The 23451-nt window shown below is 40.1% G+C and overlaps 1 protein-coding gene across 1 annotated transcript in view; it reads left to right on the plus strand.

The window, feature by feature from the left end:
* Positions 1 to 23451, plus strand: part of LOC123622903 (ADP-ribose glycohydrolase MACROD2-like) — a 1130381-nt gene that overhangs the window by 970459 nt on the left and 136471 nt on the right. The window contains exons 5-6 of the mRNA XM_045529595.1: positions 326 to 407; positions 15774 to 15818. Coding sequence (XP_045385551.1) covers positions 386 to 407; positions 15774 to 15818 — 67 coding nt within the window. The 5' untranslated portion in view covers positions 326 to 385. The remainder of the gene's footprint in view (positions 1 to 325; positions 408 to 15773; positions 15819 to 23451) is intronic.

The raw sequence follows: 23451 nt of genomic DNA on the forward strand, positions 1-23451 counted from the left end.
TTATAGGACATAAAGTCTAGGTATCCTGTCAGAATCTTAGATCTTATTTATAGCTTGCTGCAAAGTGGCTTATTGTCATTTATTATTTCTTATTTGATTTATATAACATCTTTCTACCAAAGAGCCCATGGGTTTATTTATATACAGAGTACAAACCCACACTTGACACATACATACCCTTGAATCTCAGTGTTGTGATGTAGTTAGCAGTAGAACGCCAAAAATCTGTATGAAGTTTTTCCATTTGTTTTTGTTCTAAGATCATGTTCTGGGAAGGCAATTGCCGTATTTCCTTTAACTTTGGGTGTTTATTGTTTGCCTCTAGGTGGATCGGATCATCTTCTGTGTCTTCTTAGAAGTTGACTTCAAAATCTACAAAAAGAAAATGAGCGAGTTTTTCCCTGTAGGTGAGTAAAGCGATTTGTTGTTGCCTTTGGAATTGAGGATTAAAGAAGTGGAGACTTCACTTATACTTCTGTTTTGTCTCATATCTTCAGGACTCTTAAAAATGTAGTTCCCACATCAGTCATCCCTGCCAGCTTGCGTCATAGCTTCTAAGAACTGAATGAGGTGACAGGAAATCTAAGCTCTAGAATTCTCTACCCGAAGAGGCCATTGTATTGTCTTGGGGATGTCAGTTCATCTCTTGGGTCTCAGTGTCCCACATTGAAAGTGAGGGGCTAATTACGTGACTTCTAAAGGCCGTTCCCCTGACCTTAAATTGCATCATCTCTGGTTCTGTCTCCAGGTCGTAAGTTTACCTGGCCTCTTGCCTACATCTACCACGTTAACACCTTTGTTGGAAATTATAAGGAGCCCATTTATATTTGTAGTCAGAATTCAGTCTGTTCCTCCATTCGATCCTTATTCCTCCCCAATTTTCTCACCCTCAACTGCAGTGACTATAGTAGCACTTTCTAGGACAATCTGAGAATGGTAGTCATTTCACACTTCTTTTTAGAATGTTAGGAGAAACCTCAGGGTTGTTAAAGAACCTTGAGTAATGGATTTACATCGATTGAATGTGCCATTAGTTGGATTTGGGTAATTTGAATATTTCCCTTCACTCTCCCTCTCTTCCAGCCTATTAAGGCTGAGGCTTGTTTAATGCCTTGTTATTTTTATGGTGCCATTAAAGTCACAGTGTCCAAAGTGCTTTCCTTAGCCAGGGTGAGAATTGCTTCCAGGAAATTTCAAGCTACTGTGAGCATTGTTGGTGCCTGCCTTTCAAAGAGCTTTCCTTTGAGGTTTCCATCTCCATTTGAAGTAGCTTTTCATGTAGCAGGTGACTCTGGCAGGTGGGAAGGAGGGATTGAAGGGTGCTGGTACACATTCATCATTTTAAGCAACCTATCACAGCCCGAATAAAGAGGATGCCCTGTGCATAGGTCAGGATGTGGGTAGCTGTCCAGAACAGCTGCAGAAAACCAATGGAGGTGTTCAACTCTGTGCTAATGCTCTAAGTGGACTAAATCCTTCTGAGTAATTGAAGTTCTTCTTCTCATTTTATAATTAGAAGGTGAATCTACTAAGTGTATTTAATTTGGGGATCTAACTAAAGTATGTCTCTAACTGAAACAAAATGTAAATTCCTCAAAGACTCCCGTGTGTTGAAGAACAGGATGGTGGTTGTGATATTTTTGTTCTCCTCTTCCTTCTCTTCCTCCTTCTTTTCTTCCTTCCCCTTTTTTCATCTTTCTTCCTCTTTTTAAGCATCTCAGTGTTTTACAGAATATACAGCACATAATAGCTATTTAATAAGTATTAATAGCTGTTGAGATGAGTCGAATTAAATAAATTCTTGCCACCATAATCTGATGGCCTTTTTTGTTTCAATCTCCTTGTTCCACCTTTTCTCTTGATTTCCTCTATAATCACAGTGATTGGTGCCTGTATTTTTAAGTATTATTAAAAGGAAGCATTTATTATGTAAAAAAAGTGACTTATGATGCGTGAAGCAAATATTCTCATGTTTTGTCAATATCGCAGCATAATTTATAAGATTTTTATAAACCTTAGACTCCTTGAGATGTTTGGAAATAATGACATCATATTCATCTTCATGTCTTCTAAAATTAAAACTTGTTTTCATTCCAACATGATAAAAAAAATTGCATAATTATGATCCCATTGGTATTGAAACAAATCTATCAGCAGGTATTTCCAATGATGCAGAGCCAGACATCACACTGCAAATTTAAAAAAAGACAGTTTTAGGAGTCTAGAATATATTAATAACTATGCAAAGAAATTATTGGTTGGAAAATTGCTACTTTAAATAAATTTAAAAATGTATCTCAGTACTTGCGCAAGTGAAATAATAATAAAATCATCCTCAGTCTCACATCAATGCTTTGAAGCACACCATGTTCATGAAATTATAATCTGTGCATATTTATAATAGTAAATTTTAAACCAAATGTCAGAATCCTCAAAAATTGTGGAATCTTTCTCCAATGTTGAGGTACCAGCCATTTGTAAATTCTAAATACACAATAGGAAATAAAGGTGATGTCTAATGGAATATGTGACTGCTAATATAGATGATATATATTATCTGTCCTTAATTTGAATTTATGGTTAATTCATAACCATACCATCTCTGATTAGAAAATAATTTTTCTGATTTGCCATGTATTTCCCCAGACTGACTTACTCAGAATATCTCTAACTAGTATTCATAACTTTTTGCAATGCAATAATGATAATAGCTTAGAAAAAAGTCATTTTAGGCTGGGTGCTGGGGCTCATGCCTGTAGTCCCACACTTTGTGAGGCCAAGGTGGGAAGAATCCCTTGAGGCCAGGAGTTTAAGACCAGCCTGAGAAACATAGTGAAACTCTGTCTCTACAAAAAAATGAGAAAAATTAGCCAGGTGTGGTGGCATGTACCTATAGTCCCAGCTACTCTGGAGACTGAGGCAGGAGGATCACTTGAGCCCAGGAGCCTGAGGCTGCAGTGAGCTGTGGTGAAGCCACTGTTCTCCAGCCTGGGCAACAGAATGAGACCCCATCTCTCAAGAAAAAGAAAAAAGAAAAGGGGGGAAAAAGTCATTTTTTATATTAAACCAAATCTCTGTATTTTGGGGTACTTTAACCTCATGTCTGTAATTCTTATAATTGGGAATCTGAGACAAAATGAATGAGAAAACAATAAAAGACTAGAAGAGATGATACTAAAGAAATGGTACATGCATAACTACTACCTGATATTAATAATAGTTCAATAATAATATTTAAAAAGGTAATTATAGTTAATATATAATAATATAAATATATTAATAATATTTGATAATAATTCAAACATTTTTAATTGCTTTCCATCAGCCAGACCTACTATTCATTTCTTTACACAGGCTAAACCACTTAGTCTTCATGATAATTCCAAGAAAGTAGGCATCATATTAATCCTGTGTTGTGATTTCTGTTGTGGTTTCTTTCTAATTTGGTCTTGAGGTTTCTCTCTCTTGACACTGGCCATGAGCCACGATAGCCACTCTCTGAGAGCTCTGACCAGAGAGTGGGTGTAGGAGGAGAAAAGTTATGTTCTGATGTGTTTGTCAGGTGTGACACAATGAGGAAGTGAAATTAAAACGCATGAAACACAAGAAATTTATTACTCATAGGTCCCAAAGAGGTTGGGGAAGCCAACAGGAGGCCAACAGGAAGTCGGGAGAGGGGGGAGCTCAGCCAGCAAGTGGGGAGCAAGAGAAAAGGAGAAGGCCTATGGGACTTTGCCTCTATTAGGGTTCACACGCTTTGTCCTTTAGGCTTTTTGGTGAGGGTGCAGATTGGCTAGTGTAAGGAAGACCATCATGAAGGAGGAACTTATTCACGTGCCATTTTTGGTGTTGACCATCAGATTTTATTGTTGTAGGGGGTTGGGTTTTGGGTCAGTGGGATGAGGACCAAGTAGAACATATCACATATGGCCACACAGAGAGGGGAGGTTTTAAGTAGGCCAGAGGCGATGGGATACAACTGGGTTTCAAATAACTTATGTCAAGCCCCAAAATGGATGCCAGGGCAGCAACTATATTAAGTCTGTGACACCATACTTTTTAGATATGGAAAATGAGGCATAGAGTTGGGAAGCAACAGAACTATATTTTAAAATTGAGAATGGCATCTGTCTTGCTCAAGTGGTAATAGGTCAAGTTTTCTCCAAGCATCTTCAGAGAAAGCTGAGCTCAACTGCCAGGATGCATTTGGAGCACTGAGAAAGCCCCATTTCTAATTTCATCTGCTGCCCATCATTTTTCAGAGCTGCCATTCTCTTCTAATGCCTGTAAATGTCCTCATGGAAACTCTTCTAGTATGAGTCAGATTAGTGCTTTATCATTGATCTCAAAATCAAATTCCTTCCAAATCATCTGCACAGCATGGAGTTGTTGCCTGCAGATGAGCAGGTAAGTGGTGAGGGCAAGCCCAAAGGCCTTGTAGCATGACCATAGAGTCCCATTCTGAGGCACTGGGGTTGGGACTTAGACATAAGAATTTGGTGGGACACAGTTCAGGCCATTAACATTGCCCATCATGGTCCAAGGAAAGAAATGAGCAACGATGATTTTTGCAACAGTTTTATATCTTGCTGTGGGGTGAAGCACATTTGACTTTTTCCTTCCAGATGTATTATTTGGAAGCAGAGTGTGGCAGCTTTATGGAATTATCATATACTTAGATTGCGAATAATTTATAGTTACAGTGCACCATTACATGGTCTACAGCAAATAATATTTGTATGAGACAACTCAGAAACCTCTTTGTTCTTTACATAAAAGGCTTATAATTTTTAATGCATAGAATTTATTGTATGTAGTTTTCATTGGATGTAAGAAAGGAAAAAGAAAAGACAATTCCTGATCTGGAATGGAGAAGTTGATTTTTTGTTGTTGTTGTTAGAATATAATACCTAATAGAGAACTTGGGGATACTAGTTTTCCTCATAATAACAAAAAAGAACATACAGCTTTGTAACTATATCAAAAAATCATGGTGTTGGACGCTTTAGAGATACCATGGTTAAACCCCCTCTTCTTCTCCCTTAAGGGAAATCCTGCATTTGTTTACTGCAGTGATTCTCAACTAGGAGTGATTGTTCCCTCCAGGGGTCATTTTGGGACATTTTTGTTTTTCACAACTCCAGGAAGGAAGAGTCTATTGTCATCTGGTGATTAGTGGTCAGGGATGCCTAACGTTCTATGATGCACAGGATAGCCCCACAGCAAGTCTATCTTTGCATAATCATGGTAAAGAAAGCCCCAAATTCAGATTTTGATGAGACCTTTGATATCTTTAATGCATGTCTGTTATTTTCTAAACAAAACAAACCAAGAATCTTCTCAATCAAGCCTCAGTTATTTTGACCTCTTTATAGTCTTCCAAACATGTAATAAATGTTACTGATATAAATATAACTTTCATCTATTTTCCTGACCATATGTTTCTGCCATTTATTTCTGTTTGTCTAAATTATCCACATTTCTGCAAGGCACACTGCATCCCCCACTTCTGCAAGGCAGCTGTGGCTGGGTTTTATATCATCAATATTATTATTATTATTTCTTTTTTGACCTCTGTATCTTGTCTCACTAATGAAAAAGTAAGTTTGTGGAGAACAGAGACCATTCCTAATATCCCACTGACCTTTCAAAATCTGTAAAACTTCTAAATATAAAGTAGACATTTATAATAGTGAAGTAAATAAAAACCTACCATGAGCCTAAACTGAGAATGCTATGGTTTGAATGTTTGTCTCCTCCAAAACTCGTGTTGAAATTTCATTGCCATTATTAACAGTATGAAGAGGTAGGATCTTCAAGAGGTGATTAGGCCATGATGGCTTCACCCTCATGGGTAGGATTGGTGCCATTATAAAAGGGTGAGTCTGGCCTCTGCCCTCTTGCCCTCTCTCTTTGCCTTCCACTGTGTGATGTGCTCCCCCCATGTTCTGATGCAACAAGAGGACCCTGGCTAGATGCCAGCACTTTGACATTGGACTTGCCAGCCTCCAGAACTCTGAGCCAGTACATTTCTGTTCATTACATAGTACCCAGTCTGTGGTCTTATAGAAGCACAAAACAGACTAAGACAGAGATGCTATTTAACCAAAGTCTCATGTAAAAATAAGTTTTTTTTTCTAGACACTCTAAGTATTGTTAACACAGCTAGATGAGGGCATAACACTGCTTTTTGAATATTTTTTTAAATTCTCAAAAATTAAACATTAAAAAATTCTCATAAATTAAAAAACGTATCCTCTGACAAGAGGGCATAATATTTTTTTAAAAACTTTGCCTGGATCTACTCTCTAAAAACAAACAAGAGAAAGTATTCACATTATGTCTTCTGCATCCCCCTTTTCATTGATTTTATAAGTTTATCTCATCCACTGTCATTCACTATCTTTCTGTCCCTCAATCGACAAATATTTACTATATGCCTACTAAGTTCCCAAAGCTTTGATCAATGCTATGTTCAAGATATAGTTCTTATAATATGCCTGAAGAGGCATATATTATGCAGAACAGTTGGAAAACAGTATTATAAAATAATCAAGTATAACACTGGAATTCAGAGGCAAATACGTATGAGAACCAGATTGGCTGGGGCAAGTTTCAGGAAAAACATAGTACTTGCAGTGATCATTAAAGAAAGGAGGAGAGAAGTGATCTCAAGAGTTGTGTAGGCAACATAGAGGGAGAAGGGCAGTTTAGATGGGAGAAATTGTGAAGTAAAGTAGGATGCTTATATCCAATTTGTAGAGCCCAAAATGTGTTGACACTCTTCCCCTTGCATTAAGCACTTGGGACTAAGAGTAAGTTCTTGATTTTGAGAGTAATGTGATAGATCTTATATTTAAGAAGGACTAATTCAGTTCATGACTTATAGACTGGCCTTCCAACAGCATCCTCTAGCATGGATCCATCATCTGCTTTTATGGGGATGCTAGTGAACAGAGGCTGAAGAAAGCTCAGTAAACTGGCCAAAGTCACATAGTTGGGTATGTCTCTTCTCAAAGCCTTTCCACAATGTAATACTTTTTCTCATAGAAATCCTTAAAACATGGATAATTGTTTAAAGCTACCTGTTTGCTAAAGAAAAAAGACACATATGATTTAGTTGCACCAGTAGTGCTAGAGCTCTTGAAAAACTGGTGTTCCTCCAGTCATATGGCATATCCAAACGTTCTGTTTCCTTCCTCTTCTGCTGATAATTAATGGGTAATAATGTCCATTTTTTATTACTCATATAGCTTATTCATTCTTTCCAATTATTTTATCTCCAAATTTCTTATATGAAATTGCTAATTATATAGCAATTATATAGCAAATTATATAATTTATTGACTTCTGTCATCTTTTTATTGATTTGTGAAAACTCATTATATATTAAGGTTATTAATCCTTTCAAACATATGTCGTAAGTGGTTTCCAAGTTCATCATTTGTATTTTTAATATTCTTTTATAACCAAAAACAGTAAGGTAAAATAGATAAAAGAAAAATGAAAAATATAAGAAAGAAAGAATAAAGGGAGGAAGAAAAAAAGGGGAGATGGAAGAAAGAAAAGAAATAGCCCTTTTTATGAGAGAATGAGATTAAAAACCAAAAACTCAAATATGACCATGATTTTAAGCCTATAAACTTGATCCCACAGAAAACCCTTTTATTTATGAATAGACTTCTTTCTAGTTCTATTCCTCAAACACTTTTTATGCAACGCAATCTGCTTCCTGATTTACCAGATGTAGAAGGAAGAAAACTGGCCCCCCAAAGATATCTACATCCTAAGCCCCAGAACCTATGAATATGTTATGTGACACGGCAAAGGGAAAAGTGAGATTTCATATGGAGTTAAGGTTGCAATTAGCTGACTTTAAAATAGAAATGTTACTTTGGATTATCAGAGTGGGGCCAATGTAATCACAAGAGTTCTTAAAATTGAAAAAAGGAAGCAGAAGAGGAAAGTCAGAGGGAGCTGACTTAGAGGAGAATGTTGAGAGGGCTAAAACACTGCTGGCTTTGAAGATGGAAGAGAAGGGGCCACGAGCTAAGGGATGTGGGCAACCTCTAGAAGGTAGGAAGGCAAGGACACAGATTCTTTCCTAGAGCCTCCAGAAAGGAATGCAGCCCAGCCAACAGGTTGATTTTATCCTAAGTGAACCCATGTGGCGTTTCTAACCTACAGAACTGTTAAGGTAATAAATTTGGGTTATTTTAAGCCACTAACTTAGTAAAAATATGTTACAGCTGCAAGAGAAAACTGATACACCAGTAGTCTTTGAAAAAGTAAAAGACACAGAAGAAAAACTGCTTAACCAGTCTGAATTGTACTTTTTCTTTGCACATGACACATTCAGCATGTAAAAAAACTACAGAGTGAAAGAATCCAGCATTTTCTTTAATCATGAATATTTACAGGTACATGGCACAGGCACATTTGTGCACTGTTAATGTGCTGATCACATCGATATTTAGAATTCTCCAAGACATGCTCTCTGTAATTTAACATAAATGAGTTAACTGCCTTCTTAGGAAATGGGTGCTAACCATTTCCGCTTGATGGGCCTCAAAAGCTACAAACACGTTTTGCCTTCAATGAAAATCCAGTGAAGTGCTGCTGTAACCAAGCAACCTGAATACGGGAATAAGCAGCAGGCATAGACAGAATGCAATCTGTCCCTTCAAGAGGGGGGCAGTGTGCAGTGAGTGGAGCAAATGCTGATAAACGGCAGAACAAATGAAGACCTGGGAACATGAGCCTTGACTAAGCAGAGTTTGATCTCATTAGGAAGTTTTGGTAAAACAGACACAGCTAAATGCTACTTGGAGAAGGGAGGGTGTTACAGGCATCTTTACAGGGACCCCTGCAGGGTGCTGTTGAAAGGCTCTTCATACATTCTGGGTAGACCGGTTTTTGTTCTTTAGTTGAAAACATTGAGACAAATGCAAGGGGGAAATTCTCTTGAAAAATAGCGTAGGAATGAAATAATTCCTAATAAGGTGCAGAAGTAAGAATAAAGATAAAAAATAAACAATAGAGAAACTAAAAATCTTCCAACCTATATTCCACTTTATGTATGGACCTAACTTCTACTCTTGGCCACATGTCTTTGAAGAGTTTTCTGTCTCCTTCACTTGCTAGTCACTCCATAATCCCCAGTAATCAAATAATTACCTCCACCCTTCTGCAACTGTCCTTGTTGACGTTATAGGAACCTCTTGGATGGGTTGAGCATGGGACTGGAAACCAGTGCATATTTGATCACATGACTTCACATGGCCCTTTGGAGCCCTTGTACTTGGCTGGGCACTCTATCCTGTTGACTGCTGTCTTCTACTTGTCCTCCTGCCATTTATCTGTGTCCAGCCCAGCCCTCACTGGTATACTCGCCTGCACATATCCATGTGCAGCTGGGAGTCTCTCAGGCATCTTCCATCCAACACATGTGAAACTCAGTCTAAAATCTGTCCCTCCACTCCTGAAGTTTCCTCTTCCTAAATCCCCTATTTCAGTAAGTGGTGCCAACATGTGCCCAGTTGGCTAAGCCAAAGCAGCAGAGCCATGCAGTTTTTTGTTTTCTTCTTCTCCTAGCTTTATCAGTTACCTTGCAGAAAGTGGATTTAGCCATTTGTTAGATCAGTGGGTCCAGGTATTCAACTTAATAGTGGGATCCTTCTCTGGAGTTTCTGCTTCATCAAGTTTCATTAGAAAATATAAGGATACCAACATCTTCCCTATAACACGGAAATCCTGAAAAGCTTAATTTTTGCTAATAACATTTCATTTCTCTGCAAATGCAAATTGCTCCTATAAGATTTTGGTGATGAAATATTAAATAAGGAGTGCACAAGAAGCCCATGGTAAGAAATTAAGCTTTAAGGGAGAGGACTTGGGAGCACATGAAATAAAAGTCATAACAGAATTATCGTCATTGTTCTCCTTGACCTGCCCATATGTGCACATTTGCCTGAAATTTTGAGAAGGGAATTGAATGATCTATTTCAGATGCCTGTCATTTTTTTTCTGCCTTAGTGGTGGAGAAGATTCCTTAATAGCTCATGAGGTTCACGTTTTCCTTCACAACACCCTCTTTTTCCCATGAGCCCACAGGCCTTTTTGAAGGTAGTCTCCATCCATGCAGATGTTCCTAGCCAACCTGAGAATCCTGGCCAGGGACCATGAAGACCTTACCCTCCAGCTGCATAGTATAATAGCTGGGTGATTTCAAGCACAGAAGGAAGGCCCACAGTATGTTATGGAAAGCATAACTGTTTCTCAGACTCAGCAACCATGTGGCTTGGGCACCTGTCACCACATTAGTGTTAGTGAGACATCACAGGTTAGCTCAGCTTAGGTATCCCAAAAGAAGGACTTCAACTTCTTTGAAAGATTCTTCTCCAGCACACCAATATCAATCAGTGTCTGAGACCACTGGCTCTCAAACTTCAGCATGCATGGGCATCGCCTGGAGGACTTATTAAAACACAGATTTCTGGGCCCCTCCCACAGAGCTTCTGATTCAGTAGGTCTTGAGTGGAACCTGAGTATTTGCATTCCTGATGCGTGTCCAGGTGACAATGCTACTGTTGATCCAGAGATGACTCTTTGAGAACTTCTGCTTTAGAATGAAGTTCTGAAGTTCTGTGGGGTTTTGTTTGTTTTTGTTCATTCCACTTCCCCAAAAGACTATATTAATTATCAGGGGCTCTAGGTAAAAGAGTAAGACAAAGCTCAAATCATTCCAAAACCCATGGTATATTTCATTGTTCAAAGAAGCATGGACTATTTGTTATTGGGAAATGAGGTACTGCTCAAAAACCAGGTACAGTAGTAAAGATGAAAATCACTCATGTTAACTCCATCTCCCATAATGGAAGCTGAAATAGATATTATAAGCCTCAAAGTAGGCCAGACACTTTCTTATGAAGGGGCTTCTGAAGTATATAAAGCTAGCCGTTACCAAAAACTGGTTATTCGTGAGAAATTAGTTGTTTTTCACATACATTTTTGATCAAAATAAGAACTTCAGTCATATTCGGGTATTTGTGTAGAACTCAACAGGGTAATCTGACAGAGAGTGATGCAGTGAATAAAAACAGCATCTATTATGAAATTAACATCAAAGAGGCCCCTTAAGATGAAATGGAGCTTTAGCCTCTGTCTGGTCTATGCCTGGGAAGGGAAGGAGATTTTCTGGAATTGGCATTTCTGAACACACAGAACAATACCATCTGACGGATTGCTCCCTATTTGAAATGGCATTTGTCTCCCTTTGACTAGAAATCTTTTATTTCATTTTTGTCCTCTACCAAAAAGTATGATGCTTGAAGAACTGTTTAAAAGGGCCACAGCTCTGTGGCCACGCTCCATCAGTCCCCTAACTGCTTCCAAACTTTGAATGGCATGACTCCTTACCTCCATGGGCTATCCTCTTTTTTCTTTGAAAATATATATTGTCTTCTTTGGTTCCTGGTTTTGTTAGGAAAAAAATTCTTGCTAGAAACTTGTTGCATAAATATGACTCAAATGAGCGTATTATATAGAATAATGTTGAACTAAAGTAGATTTCATTAATACGTAACGGCACATTAAGTGCTTTGCAGACCAGAAGTGCTCTATGCTTGATTTCAATATAAATAATACCAACATTTTAAGGCTTGTATTTTATAATTTCTTAGTAAATTTCTCTCATGAAAAGAAGTTATCTTTCAAAAGATGGTGTGTCGCTCCTCTGCATAAAGTTGTTTAATCACTCTGGAATTTCCAAAATAAAGTTTAAATGCTTCAACCTGATATATTAGGGTTCTCCAGAGAAATAGAATAAACACACACATATATATACACACAATATATGTATCATATATGTAAACACACACTATGTATGTACATACACACACACACATGAAATGAGGTTTATTGTGAGGAGTGGCTCGTGCAATCATGGAAGCTAAGTCCCAAGATCTGCAGTGGGCAAGCTGAAGGCTAGGAGATCTCATGGTGTAATTCCGGAGTCCAAAGGCCTGAGAACCAATAGAGCCAATGGGGTAGTCCTGCTGGCAGGCTTGACACCAGGAAGAATTAATGTTTCAGTTTGAATCCAAAGGCAGGCAAAAACCAATGTTCAAGTTCCAGGAAGGCAGTCAGGCAGGAAGAGTTCCCTCTTACTCTCAGAAGGATCAGGCTTTTTGTTCGATTCAGGGTGTCAACTGATTAGGTGCGGCCCACCTACGCCATGGTGGGCAGTCTGCTTTACTCAGCGAATTTACTCGTTTATTGCATTTACTCATTCACATGTTAATCTCATCCAGAAACACCCTCACAGACACACCCAGAATCACATTTAACCAAATGTTTAGGTACCCTGTGGCCCAGTCCTGTTGACTCATAAAATTAACCAGCACAGCCGGCACGGAAGGCCCTTTGTTGTGTAGCCGGAATAGATCGGGTTAGCTGCAGTTTCTCATGTAACTCCTCCCTTCAGCCATCCAAGCTGGTTTTATTTCCTTCAAAGCATGTTGACGGTTCACATCCACATGTTTTCACAGATGTTTTCTCCTCTGCTTGAAGGTGATCACCCTTGTCTTTGAGTCTGAGTTCCCCAAGAAGCAGATCCTGAAACAAGGATTCAAGCAGAAGTAATTTTGGGGGAAGGTGATCCCAGGAAACACCAGTAGGGAAGCAGGGGAGCGAGACAGGGCAGGGAAGGAATGCAGTAAGGTTCAGCTCTAAGCCAGTTACCACCGGCCAGCCAGGGCTCAATCCCAATGGGAAGGGGGAGACTCAGGGAGATGGTGCAGAACATGCTTCTGAATTAGGCCACCTGAGCAGCAGGGGAGCTGGGGTACTTATATCCTGTCAGTCATTTCTGAAAGCCAACCCCGGAAGGGTGTGCATTCCCTGGTATTTCTTGAGTAGGTTCCAGCAACTAGAGAAAGCCCTCAGGCAAAGAGACCCAGGAGCTGGTGGCTGAAAGTCAGCCTGGCATGTACCAAAGTATTCAGGAACACGGGGGTGTAGGTAGGGAACCCACATCTCCTGAGTATCTACTCCAACCTTTCTTTCCCCCTACCTAACTTAAATCACCCTTTAGGACTCAACTGAAGCTTCTTTTCTTCTGGAAATCCTTCCTAGACCTTCTCTCTGCCTTAGTTGCCTCTGACCTGTTTCCCAATACAACCTCTGTTTCCCTCCATCAGAGAACCTGTTACTTCTTGCTCCGACTGTTGTTTTACTTTTCTGAATCACATACTTTGTGAGCTTTTCGAGGGAAGGGATTGTTCATCCTTCTTTGAGATTCCAGAGAATCTGTTGTCATAGAGATTTTAGATAGTTCTGGAAAATAAAATTCTGTTTAAATCTATTAAGTTCAGGGAAGAATCTGAAGAGTTTACTTAGTAACATTTTGATAATAATTTCGTTAGAAGATTATATTTCTGAGAAATTGATATTCTTCCTTCCAAAATTGCATTCATAGAATGAACAAAAGAAATAACTTATATAGAAAATCACCAATGTTTTAAATATATTTGGATGTTTACTTTTTTAGAAGCTTATTTCTTTAAAAGCCAGCAAGAATTACCTTTCTAAAACCTCAAATTATAGGCATTTTCCATTTCCTCTAAGTGCTATATTTTTAATATTTACCAATATTCAACATATTGAATAAATTTGGCTAAGAGATGACTAAATTGTAAAGCAAATATCTAGGAGGAAGTTACAAACCTTCAGTGACTTCTCATTATTTAAAGAGCATAATATAGATCCAAGGTGTCCTGATATGTATGAGACACGTAGGAAATAATAAAAATTTAATTCAGTGGAAGTTTCTTTATTGATTCTAGCATATAAAATAAAAGGCATTAAGTGCCAAGGAATACAAAGGAACATAAGGCACAGTCTCCATCTTCATAGAATTTATGATCTGGAGCTGAACATATGGAAGACAGATACATTAACAATTAACTAGACTGTGGAATTTTAAGGTAAGAATAGCTAATATTTAGCACTTAATGATGTTTCAGTAGCTGTCTTTGTACTTTACATGGCATTATCTCATTTAATCCATATAACAACTCCATGCAGTAGGCATTATTATTATCTCACTCTGTAGCTGATGAACTTGAGACTGAGGAAGATTAGGCAACTTCCTTGAGATCACACGTCTTTGGAATGGGTAGGTAGTTGGGCCGGTCTGCACACCTAAGCCCAGAGGCCCTCAAAGTTCGTACTCAGAAGGCAGTAAAAATAAGGTGCATCAAAGAGAACATGATTCATTCACACTTGGATCAAGCAGGTGGTGTGGCACCTAGGCTTGGACTTGAAGGAAGAGGTGAATAGAGATGGAGAAGGGCGTTGCTAGCATTGCCTCAGGGAGAGGAGGCTGAAGAGGACTCTGAAAACAGATAAGAGTGAAGTCCTGCCATCCATGTAGGTGGCAGCCTGCCTGCGACAGAGGAGGTGAAAGTGAGAAAATTGGTTGGAACCAGGTACTGTTGGCCTTGAATGTTACTAGGAAGAGTTTAGACTTTTCTCATCAGGCAGAGGGCAGTCACTGAAACTTCGTCAACCAGATCGGAGCGGTATTTCAGGATTGATTTGGCAGCCACATGTGAAAGGAATGGGAGTCAGGAGGGGCAAGAGAGAAGCGTTTCGAAACCTACTAAAATAGCTAAGGCAAGTGGCACTGGAAGTGCCAATAATGTGGGGAGAGAGGTGCAAACGGAGAAACACGACAAGATCTGGCACTGACTGACGTTTTAGTCCATTCCTTCTGCTGTAACAAAGCATCATAGTCTGGGTAGCTTACAAACAACAGACATTTCATTCTCACAGTTCTGGAGGCTGGAAGTCCAAGAGCAAGGCACTGGCAGATTGTGTGTCTGGTGAGGGCTCACTTCCTCTTAGACAGAATCTTCTCCCTGTGTCCTCACATGGCAGGAAGGGTGAGGGGTCTCTCTGGGGTAATAGCACTAAAGGCATTCATGAGGGCTCCACCCTCGCGTACTAATCACCTCCCAGCGGCCCCACCTCCTCATACCAACGCCTTGGGGTTAGGATTTCAACATATACATTTTGGAGGGGACACAGACATTCAGACCATAGCATGGGATATGGGGAGCTTTCAAGGAGAGAGATGACAATGTGTCAAGAGCTCAAAAGAGCAAGCGTGTCATCTATAGTGCAGAGGAATCACATGCCCTTGTCCAGTTATAAAGAGGGTATATTGGGAGATGAGGGGAGTTAAATGGAAATGGTACAAACTGGTGGGTCTCTGGAAAGCACATGATTAAAAGTTTAGATTAATATATGTAGCAAAAGCAGCACTTTTTGTGGTGCAGGGCAGGGATTTTACATGTGTTGGCGCACAACCAAGTAACGATGTCCACGTTTCTCAGCTACTCAAGGTAACCATGCATACCTTTAACAAACATAGAAAATGTGGCACTGAAAGTCTGTGATTTTGTAAGTTTGAGGAATTGAAATGACTGAAGTGGCCATACATAACTTGTATAAGCAAAGCAAATTATTGCATATAGAGTTTGTTATAAATATATAATCTTTTAAAAAGGAAACATAAATCCCAGATGTTATGCTCTAATGTGTATACTTTTTTCCTAATTCAGAATGATAATTTAAGACAATAGAAATGTATGTTTTAATCTTTTCTACTAAGATTATTTTTCTTTTCTTTGACTTTCCTTATTCTATTTGGAGAATTCTGGTGTTTCCTACTTTCATACGAGTCTTTCTCTTTTCCTGTCTTTTAATAGATGATAATAATGAAGAAGAAGACACTGAAATGAAAGAAGATTCAGGTATTAATTTTATTATTAATACTTTATTGCTTGGGGGTAAGCAGGGATCATTTTGTTGTTTACGTACACCTATTTTTTTTTTTCAAAGACAGACAAAATAAGGTTAACAGAAGTATATGCTCAATGTTGTGAAATAAGGAAGTAGAGGTGCTAACTCTTAAGGATAATACAATTACTATATGGAAACATTAGATTTGACTTTGAGCTTCCTGACAGCAAAGATCAAAATGGAACATGATGTTGTAGTTAACAGGGTTGTATAACAACTCGTCCCCAAAACTTAGTGGCTTGAAATAGCCACTTATTAATGTTCATATAGCCTGTGGGTGAGGAATTCAGACAGAGTACAGCAGCGATCACTTAATCATCCTGTTTCACAAGGTCTGGGGTTCAGCAGGAAGACTCAACAGCTGGCAGCGGGAAACATCTGAAAATTCCCTCACTTGTCTGGCTGGCAGTTGATCCTGGCTGTCAGCTGAAACCACAGCTGGGCAATTTTTTGAAACATTTGTACATGGCCTCTTATGTGGCCAGCTTCCAGATGAGTTTCCCTTGAGAGCGTGAGCGAGCCTGGGAGAAGCTACACCCTGTTTAAAAACCAGCCTTAGATGTTCCGTAGCATCACTTCCACCTAACTCTGTTGTTTGGAACAGTCACAAGCCCACCCTGATTTAGGGGAAATGAAAATGGACTCGTTCTTCCTGATGGAGAGTGAGTCCGCAGAGCATGTAAGACCTAAAATATTGCGTGTTCACCTTTGGAAAATGCACTTCTCCCATATATTACTCTCATTGTCAGAAATCAAGATGCATGGCCACTCATCCAGAAATCCCAGTGTTTATGAGGGAAATGTAGTGGGTGAAAGCATGAGTTCTGGCCCAAGGTAGCCACTCAGTATGTCCTTAATAGTGAATGCAGGAATCTGAAGACCTGAATTCAGTTCTAGCTCTGCCAATTATTGACCTTGGGCAAGTGTCTTTTTCGATAAGCCTCAGTTTATACTTCAGGGGATTAAATGAGATACCTTACTTGAAATGTTGCACACAGTGCTCAGACCATAGTAAACATTCATTAAATCATTGCTTTCTTTCTTTCTCTCATTCTAACAGATACTGGAAAAATATAGCACTTAATTCTATGGTTCAGAGCTCCATGGTCTCCATTTCGGCAATCACACCGCTCTAGCCATGAAATGGGGCCAGATTTCAAAATTAAAATAGGTGTCTCAGAGGTCCTAATTTTGTGTTACCTCTCATTTGATGCCAAACCCCCTCCAAACCACTGACCACCTCAGTCTAAGCAGCTCCATTAACAGTGAGCTCTTTAAATTCTGACGCAACTGATCTCCTTAGGGGAGGTTTGGTTGAAATGGTCCTTCTCCTTGTTAAATATCTGTCCTTCCTCTGACCACCCACTGTCTTCATAGAGAAATAATACCAGTTCCTTTTCTTCATAAAAATTCACTGGAACAATGATTGTAGCTTGTTTCTACTCTTCTCCAATCTGAACATGTCTGATTCCTGAGGTGCCCTTGGTCTTCCCAAATGCAGTGGATTCAGAGGACACGAGATGTAGAGGAAAGTTGTAAAAGTCAGGAATGAAGGAGGTGGAAGAGTAAGCTGTAGCAGCCGCTGTGGGTGCATTCCTCATGTTCCCTTAGATACTCACCATCATCCTACGATACCAAGAGCTTTCCAAGGAAAGTTCTTATGACTCTCAGACTTCTTGGTCCTGGGAGCAAATTCAAAAGTACCAGGCAGGGATTTAAGTTCTCTGGAGCAGGCCTCAACCAATGATGAGCAAGAGTTGGCTGATCAATGTGTAGGACACATCTGAGTCATGTTCTATTTCCGGGCTGTCCAAAAAACATATTGTGAGCCTCAAACATGAGCCTCTTGTATACTTTCAGATTTTCTAGTAACCACATTGGAAAAAGGAAAAAGAAACAAGTGAAACCAATTTTAATATTTTGTGTAACATAATAATAATATTTTCATTGAAACCTATAATCAGTATAAAAAATTGTTTTTTACATCCTTTTTTCCATACTAAGTCTGTGAAATTGGTATGATCTCAATTCAGACTAGCAAATTCCCGCTGCTTATTAGCAATATATGCTTCTTGGCTACTGTCTTGGACAGCATGATTCTCTACCATTGCCCAGAGGTCCCCAAGAGAATGAAGGCCTGGTTGCCCACAGTGGAACTTACTCGTTAACAACACCCAGTCTTGGCAGCCTTTCCTTTCCTGTCTCGCTTCCTACTCCCCTTCTGGTGCCTCCTGGGATAATCTCTCAAAGTAACTAACACTGGAACCTTCCTCTCCGTGTTCGCTACTGAGAGAATCTGACCTAAGACGAAGACTCTGTTTGCCTTTTGTAAACATAAAGCCCAAGGTAAAATTTCAATTCCTATACCCATGTAGAATGTCCTTTTTTAAAAAAGAACCACATTAAAAAAAGACTTTAAATGATCACCCTGTCTTGCATTAACTTCCGCACATGTAATGTTTGGCTTGCCATTTTCATTTATGCTGCTCACATGAAGTGCCCTTGGACTATCCTTCGCCCGTGAGGGGCACTGCCCTCTCAGCCACCCGGTATAAGGACCTTATCTTGCCATGGATCATTTGCCTAAGTGCCATAAGTACACATTTCTAGACTTCTTAATGAGATTTAGCTAGCTATCCAAACCACTGAGTGATTTTAAGGAAATCATTATTAGCGCTAACACGGAGTCCACGAGGGTTGGAGTCAGCATTTGAGGTTTGGCGGCATTAATTGGATCATCATTTCTGATTTTAGTTCCACCAGGTTTCCTGGGAGTTTGGTCTCCAGCAGCTGTTTGCAGCTGTTCAAATGTCACGCAGTGGCTCAAGGATGCTAAGCCACTTCAGGCAGAAGGGGCTTGGGAAGCTACTCTCTGTTTCCTAATACCTGAGTGCTGAGATCACGGGGGATTTTTGTGCTAAATGGTTCCATGGTATGCCCACTGGCCTTGCCCGACATTAGTGTACTAGCTGGCTCCATTCAGATCTCACACTCAAGAGTGTTGGTCTCCAAGATGACTCTGAACTAGCCTTCCGAGAGCCAGGAACTGCTGATGTCCCTGGCCCTACATCACTTCTTCTTCTCATACAAATAGAAAAGCTGGAGGGACTTTTAAGAATGCAGTTGACATGAGTGAAGGGCTACTTGAGTGAATCAACTGGCCAGCGAATGCTAGTGAGTGCTAGTGAACGATAGCTAAAACCAGTGGTGTGCTGGTAAATTGACTCTGTGGGTAGGGAGAACCCAGATGTGGAGAGTGAGCAGTTTTCTGTGGTATCAACACATCGACCATGGTCATTTTCAAGCTACCAACCACGAGTTCAGTGAACGTGTGAGCCGGGGAGAGATGGTACAGTGAGTGGGTGTGAGCTGGCTCGAGTCAGCCCTGGCACAGCTCTGCTGAGCCAGACTTTAATCAGGCCTGCACTTCGTGCCAGTCACTCGACATGCATGAACTCAGTGAATACACATAGCAACTCTGTGAGGCAGGGACTGTTATTATCCAGGCTTAAGAGGGATTAGTTCCTTGTTTAAACAGTAAAGCCAGAATTTGAATCCAGGTTTGCCTGCCCCCAAAGGCTGATGACTTAATTTTCTTGCTCCTGTCTCTAAACGTTTATAGTGAGTAGTGGCAAGAGTGTCTCAGATGGTGTCACACAAGGTCTTCCTCAAGGTGAGGCTCTGCCTTCATGGGAGGTGGAGGAAGCAGACTGGCTTAAACGCCTAGAATTCCTTTTTAAGTCCTTTAATCATCTTTAATCCTGGCATGGCAAATGTTTCCCCTGTCCTTTCATTTCTGTGATTATGCACTGTTGAAATTAGCTCCACTCCGAGCCAGCAGAAAATCAGCAATTGCCTATGGCCACTCGACCACATCAGAGCGGGGTGCACAGCTGAGTTCCTCAGAGGGCAGAGCCATGCTCATGGCAAAGCTCCAGGTTTCCTCCCTCTACCAGAAACAGAAGCAACCTAGAAAACACGATTCATTGTCAAGGAGAAGCATGGGGGTGCTTTCCCCAAGAGACAGCAACCACCCTCTCTTTAGCTCCCCTACACCAAGAGGGAGAGTTGTTCCTCCCAAGCCACCAATGGAAACCTGAGCATGAAGGACATTATGTATCAGTGCCTTTCATTTGAATGTCCCAAAATACTTTACCCAAGGGTATCCTGAGATGAAATAGTACTATGTCATAGATGATTGTTTGTAATTAATATATATCATGCATACCGACTATCCAAGGAGTGCCCTCCCACTGTTTCGGAAATGAAATATTAGTACTTTTTGGGTGCTTAAATGTCTCAAAATGGACAAACAGAAGTCTTTTTAAATTGTACCCACTCAGGAATTTCCATTGAGGTGGGAAATTAAGACTTAGGAATCCAATTCACAAAAACTCACTTTCAAGAAATGCTGGTTTAAAGTTGAATTTCCAGCATTGGAAACCCTCCTCTTGTTCCCAGCTGCAGAGGACACATTTCAGGGGCTTGGAAAGGGTTAGAGTCTTCTCCCAGTGAGGCTGCAAATGTCGCTCTGCCCATATTAGGTAGCCCTTTGAGCCCAGTATTTGTACGCAGTGAGCTGTTCCAAACATCTCATCTCTGTTTTTGCTGAACCCATTCCAAGGGTCAACATCCATCTCACACCTGGTGACAGAAGTTTGGGGGAGTTGCTAATGTAGTCATTGGCAAAATTTTTCGCCATGGTAATGACCTTAGACATGACTGAATTGCAACCACAGAAAGCCTAGCCTAGTGCCCGAAGCTTTGCAGTCTATAATGCCCAAGTTTTTAATAGCACATCTATCAAACACGGGTTTTTCTTCTTTTGTTGTTCCATTCCTTTTTTCAATAAAGAGGAAACGAGGAGTGAGTCCCACAGCTCTGTCGTGTAATTTTAGAATCTTGGCATGAGGCGACAGCTGCTAAGAGAGTGAGAATTAGGCATGGGCCCCATTGTATCTTGGCCTTAAAGAAAGGCCTGGGAGAAGCGAAAATAAAATAGAATTTGAAATGAAATTCTCAAGGCACTGCTAGGCACCAGGGATACAAGAGGGATTAGGAAAGACAAGTGCCCTTTTCTCATGGAATTTACATTCCTGGAGGGTGGCGTGGAGAGGGGTCATACAATAAAGAAACACACGAGAGAGCAAGATCATTTCAAGATACAAGCGGTGTGTTTGAGGGAGATTTCCTCTGCGGTGACTCTTTAGATGAGGTGGTCAGGGAGGGCCTTTGTTCGAGTTGAATTTGATCTGAGATTCAGAAGTGAGTGGGTGCCAGACATATGAATGTGTGTTGGCGGGTGGGGAGACAAGAGCAGGGGCAAAGGTCCTGGGGCAGGAACCTGCCTAGCAATGACGGAGGATCACAAAGGGAGCTGATAAACCCACACCCAAAGAGTGAGTAGGAGATGAGGCTAGAGCAGCAGATAGGGCCCCGATGGCATGTTGTGCCCGGCCATGGAATTGGATCTGGATCTTATCCTAAATAATGGTTTTTAAACGGGCAAGCAACATGATCTGGTGTCTGTTTTACAAGATCACATTGGCTGCTGTGTGCCGAATAGATCACAGGGAATAAAGAGTAGAAACAGGGAGATGAGAAGGCTAGAAGTTAGAATTTAGAAGGTTGATTACTGTAGTAACCAGGCAAGAAATGCTGCTGGTCTGGGCCAGCAGATGAATATGGGATACATGTTAGGACTGGTGATTTCTTAGACAGGACGAGTAAATTAAGAGAAATATTGAGGATGACATCTCAGCTTTTGGTTTAAATTTCTGGGTATATAGTAATACTATTTCTCGAGATGTGTAATACTATGGAGATGATGGGGTTGTAGTCATCAAGTAGAAGGTTCTGGCTGGTGTTAAGTTTGAAATGCTTAATGGGATCATTTACAAAAATTTGAAATTTACTGATGAGAACTGAGTGAAGGGAAGCTATTAGGCCATAGTTAATTCCCAGTCCTGAAGGGACAGTGGGGAGGTGGGTGACTACAGAACCCAAGAGACTTAGAGGGCCGTGTGGAGAAGGCCAACTGACAGGGGCTGTAAGCTTAGATTGAGGTGCACAACTAGCCCATGAAGACCAGCAGATGCCTGGGAACTAAATGCCCTGGGCTCCCCATTGGCTGAATCTAAGAGGAAGCCAGAGAACCAGGGAGTTCATTGGTGCAGCTCATAGAGTCCAGCGTCCCAGAGTGTAGTGGGGGATGGTGGAGGCTGGAAAGCTGATCTAGAGCGGCAAACAGAAGACAACAAGTCCCACGTCCACAATATGCCATCTAGGCAGTTGAAGTCATAAGCCTTAAGTTCAGGGCTAGCTGTAAAAATTAATGCCTGAGAAAGTATACTACGTAAGAATGGAATGAATTTAGACACACTTTCCTAAAACATCTTCACAATTTGATTTATTAGCCCCCTTGGATAGACTCAGAGGGGCAATGGGAAAAATGGGAAGCACAGTAATTTAATTGAGGACATGGGGAAGTTGTTTAGGATCTTGATGACTAAAGAAATTTGTTAAACAGAAGCAAGATAATTTCTAGACCCATCCCAGCCCCCATTTATCTGGCCCGCTTTGAGGACTAAGTAAGATGAAATTGCACAGTGACTACTGTCGATTAATCCATGAAGTTTGAAATCAAACTTTCTTAGAGAAAAAAAAAAGTAACAGGGTTCCCTTATGGAGAATTTTTGAGTTAAAAAAGAAAGAACTTGTATAAGATGGAATGTTTATGTGAATCATTAATGATGTCTACAAAAAATGTTTTAGCTTAAGCCTTAAGTGTAAGTCTTTGTAGGTTGGAGAATCACAGGGCCTTGCCAAAATTTAGCTCAGCCTTGATGACAGATGAATCTGCAATTAAGATTCAGTGTCTGTGTGGGTTTACTAAGAAGAAAACATTTTTAAACTTCAACATAATTTTGAACCCTCCTGGTAAATATTTAAATAAGAATGTATTAAATTTTTGTACTTCCAGAGGGGTTAGAGCCAAAAGGCCTCTCTCCACCCCACAAGAAGAGCAAAGCAAAGAAACCCGAAAGTTCGAAAGACTCTAGCGAAGGTAAGTCCTGTCTCTCCTTCGTTTAGAAAATTATGTCATGGAAAAAAAAAAAAACCTTTTATTTAATTTTTAAATTATGTGCATGCTCTTCATGTTCAGATATTCCTAGGGGTTAAAATATCACAGAGCAATTCTTTTATGTCTTTCTAATATGTTTGAAGATGAAAAATCAAATTCAGGTTTATTTCATTAAGGTAAAAACCAAATTTAAAAAATCCATTTTCTCAGTGTGATATATTTTCCATTTCTGTAAAGTGAAAAATTGTCGGTTGTGCTTACAAGTTGTGTTCTGAAGCCGTGTAAAAGGTGAAGGTCAAGATCTGTGTGTGATGACCTGGCCAGCGCTGTACCTGTGGGCTTTTTGGGATAATTTGTTTTTCTGATGAGCACATTTTGAGTCTTTCCAGATTCAGACCTCAGCAGTGGATGCTGAAAATGGCTTCTGTCTTTAGCATTCTCTTACATTTTCAAGACTGCAATGTGTTCTTGCATTTTTGCATTGAATGGGCAGGTCCAAG

The sequence above is a fragment of the Lemur catta genome, chromosome 17 (genome assembly GCF_020740605.2).
Source record: "Lemur catta isolate mLemCat1 chromosome 17, mLemCat1.pri, whole genome shotgun sequence".
Lineage (NCBI taxonomy): Eukaryota > Metazoa > Chordata > Mammalia > Primates > Lemuridae > Lemur > Lemur catta.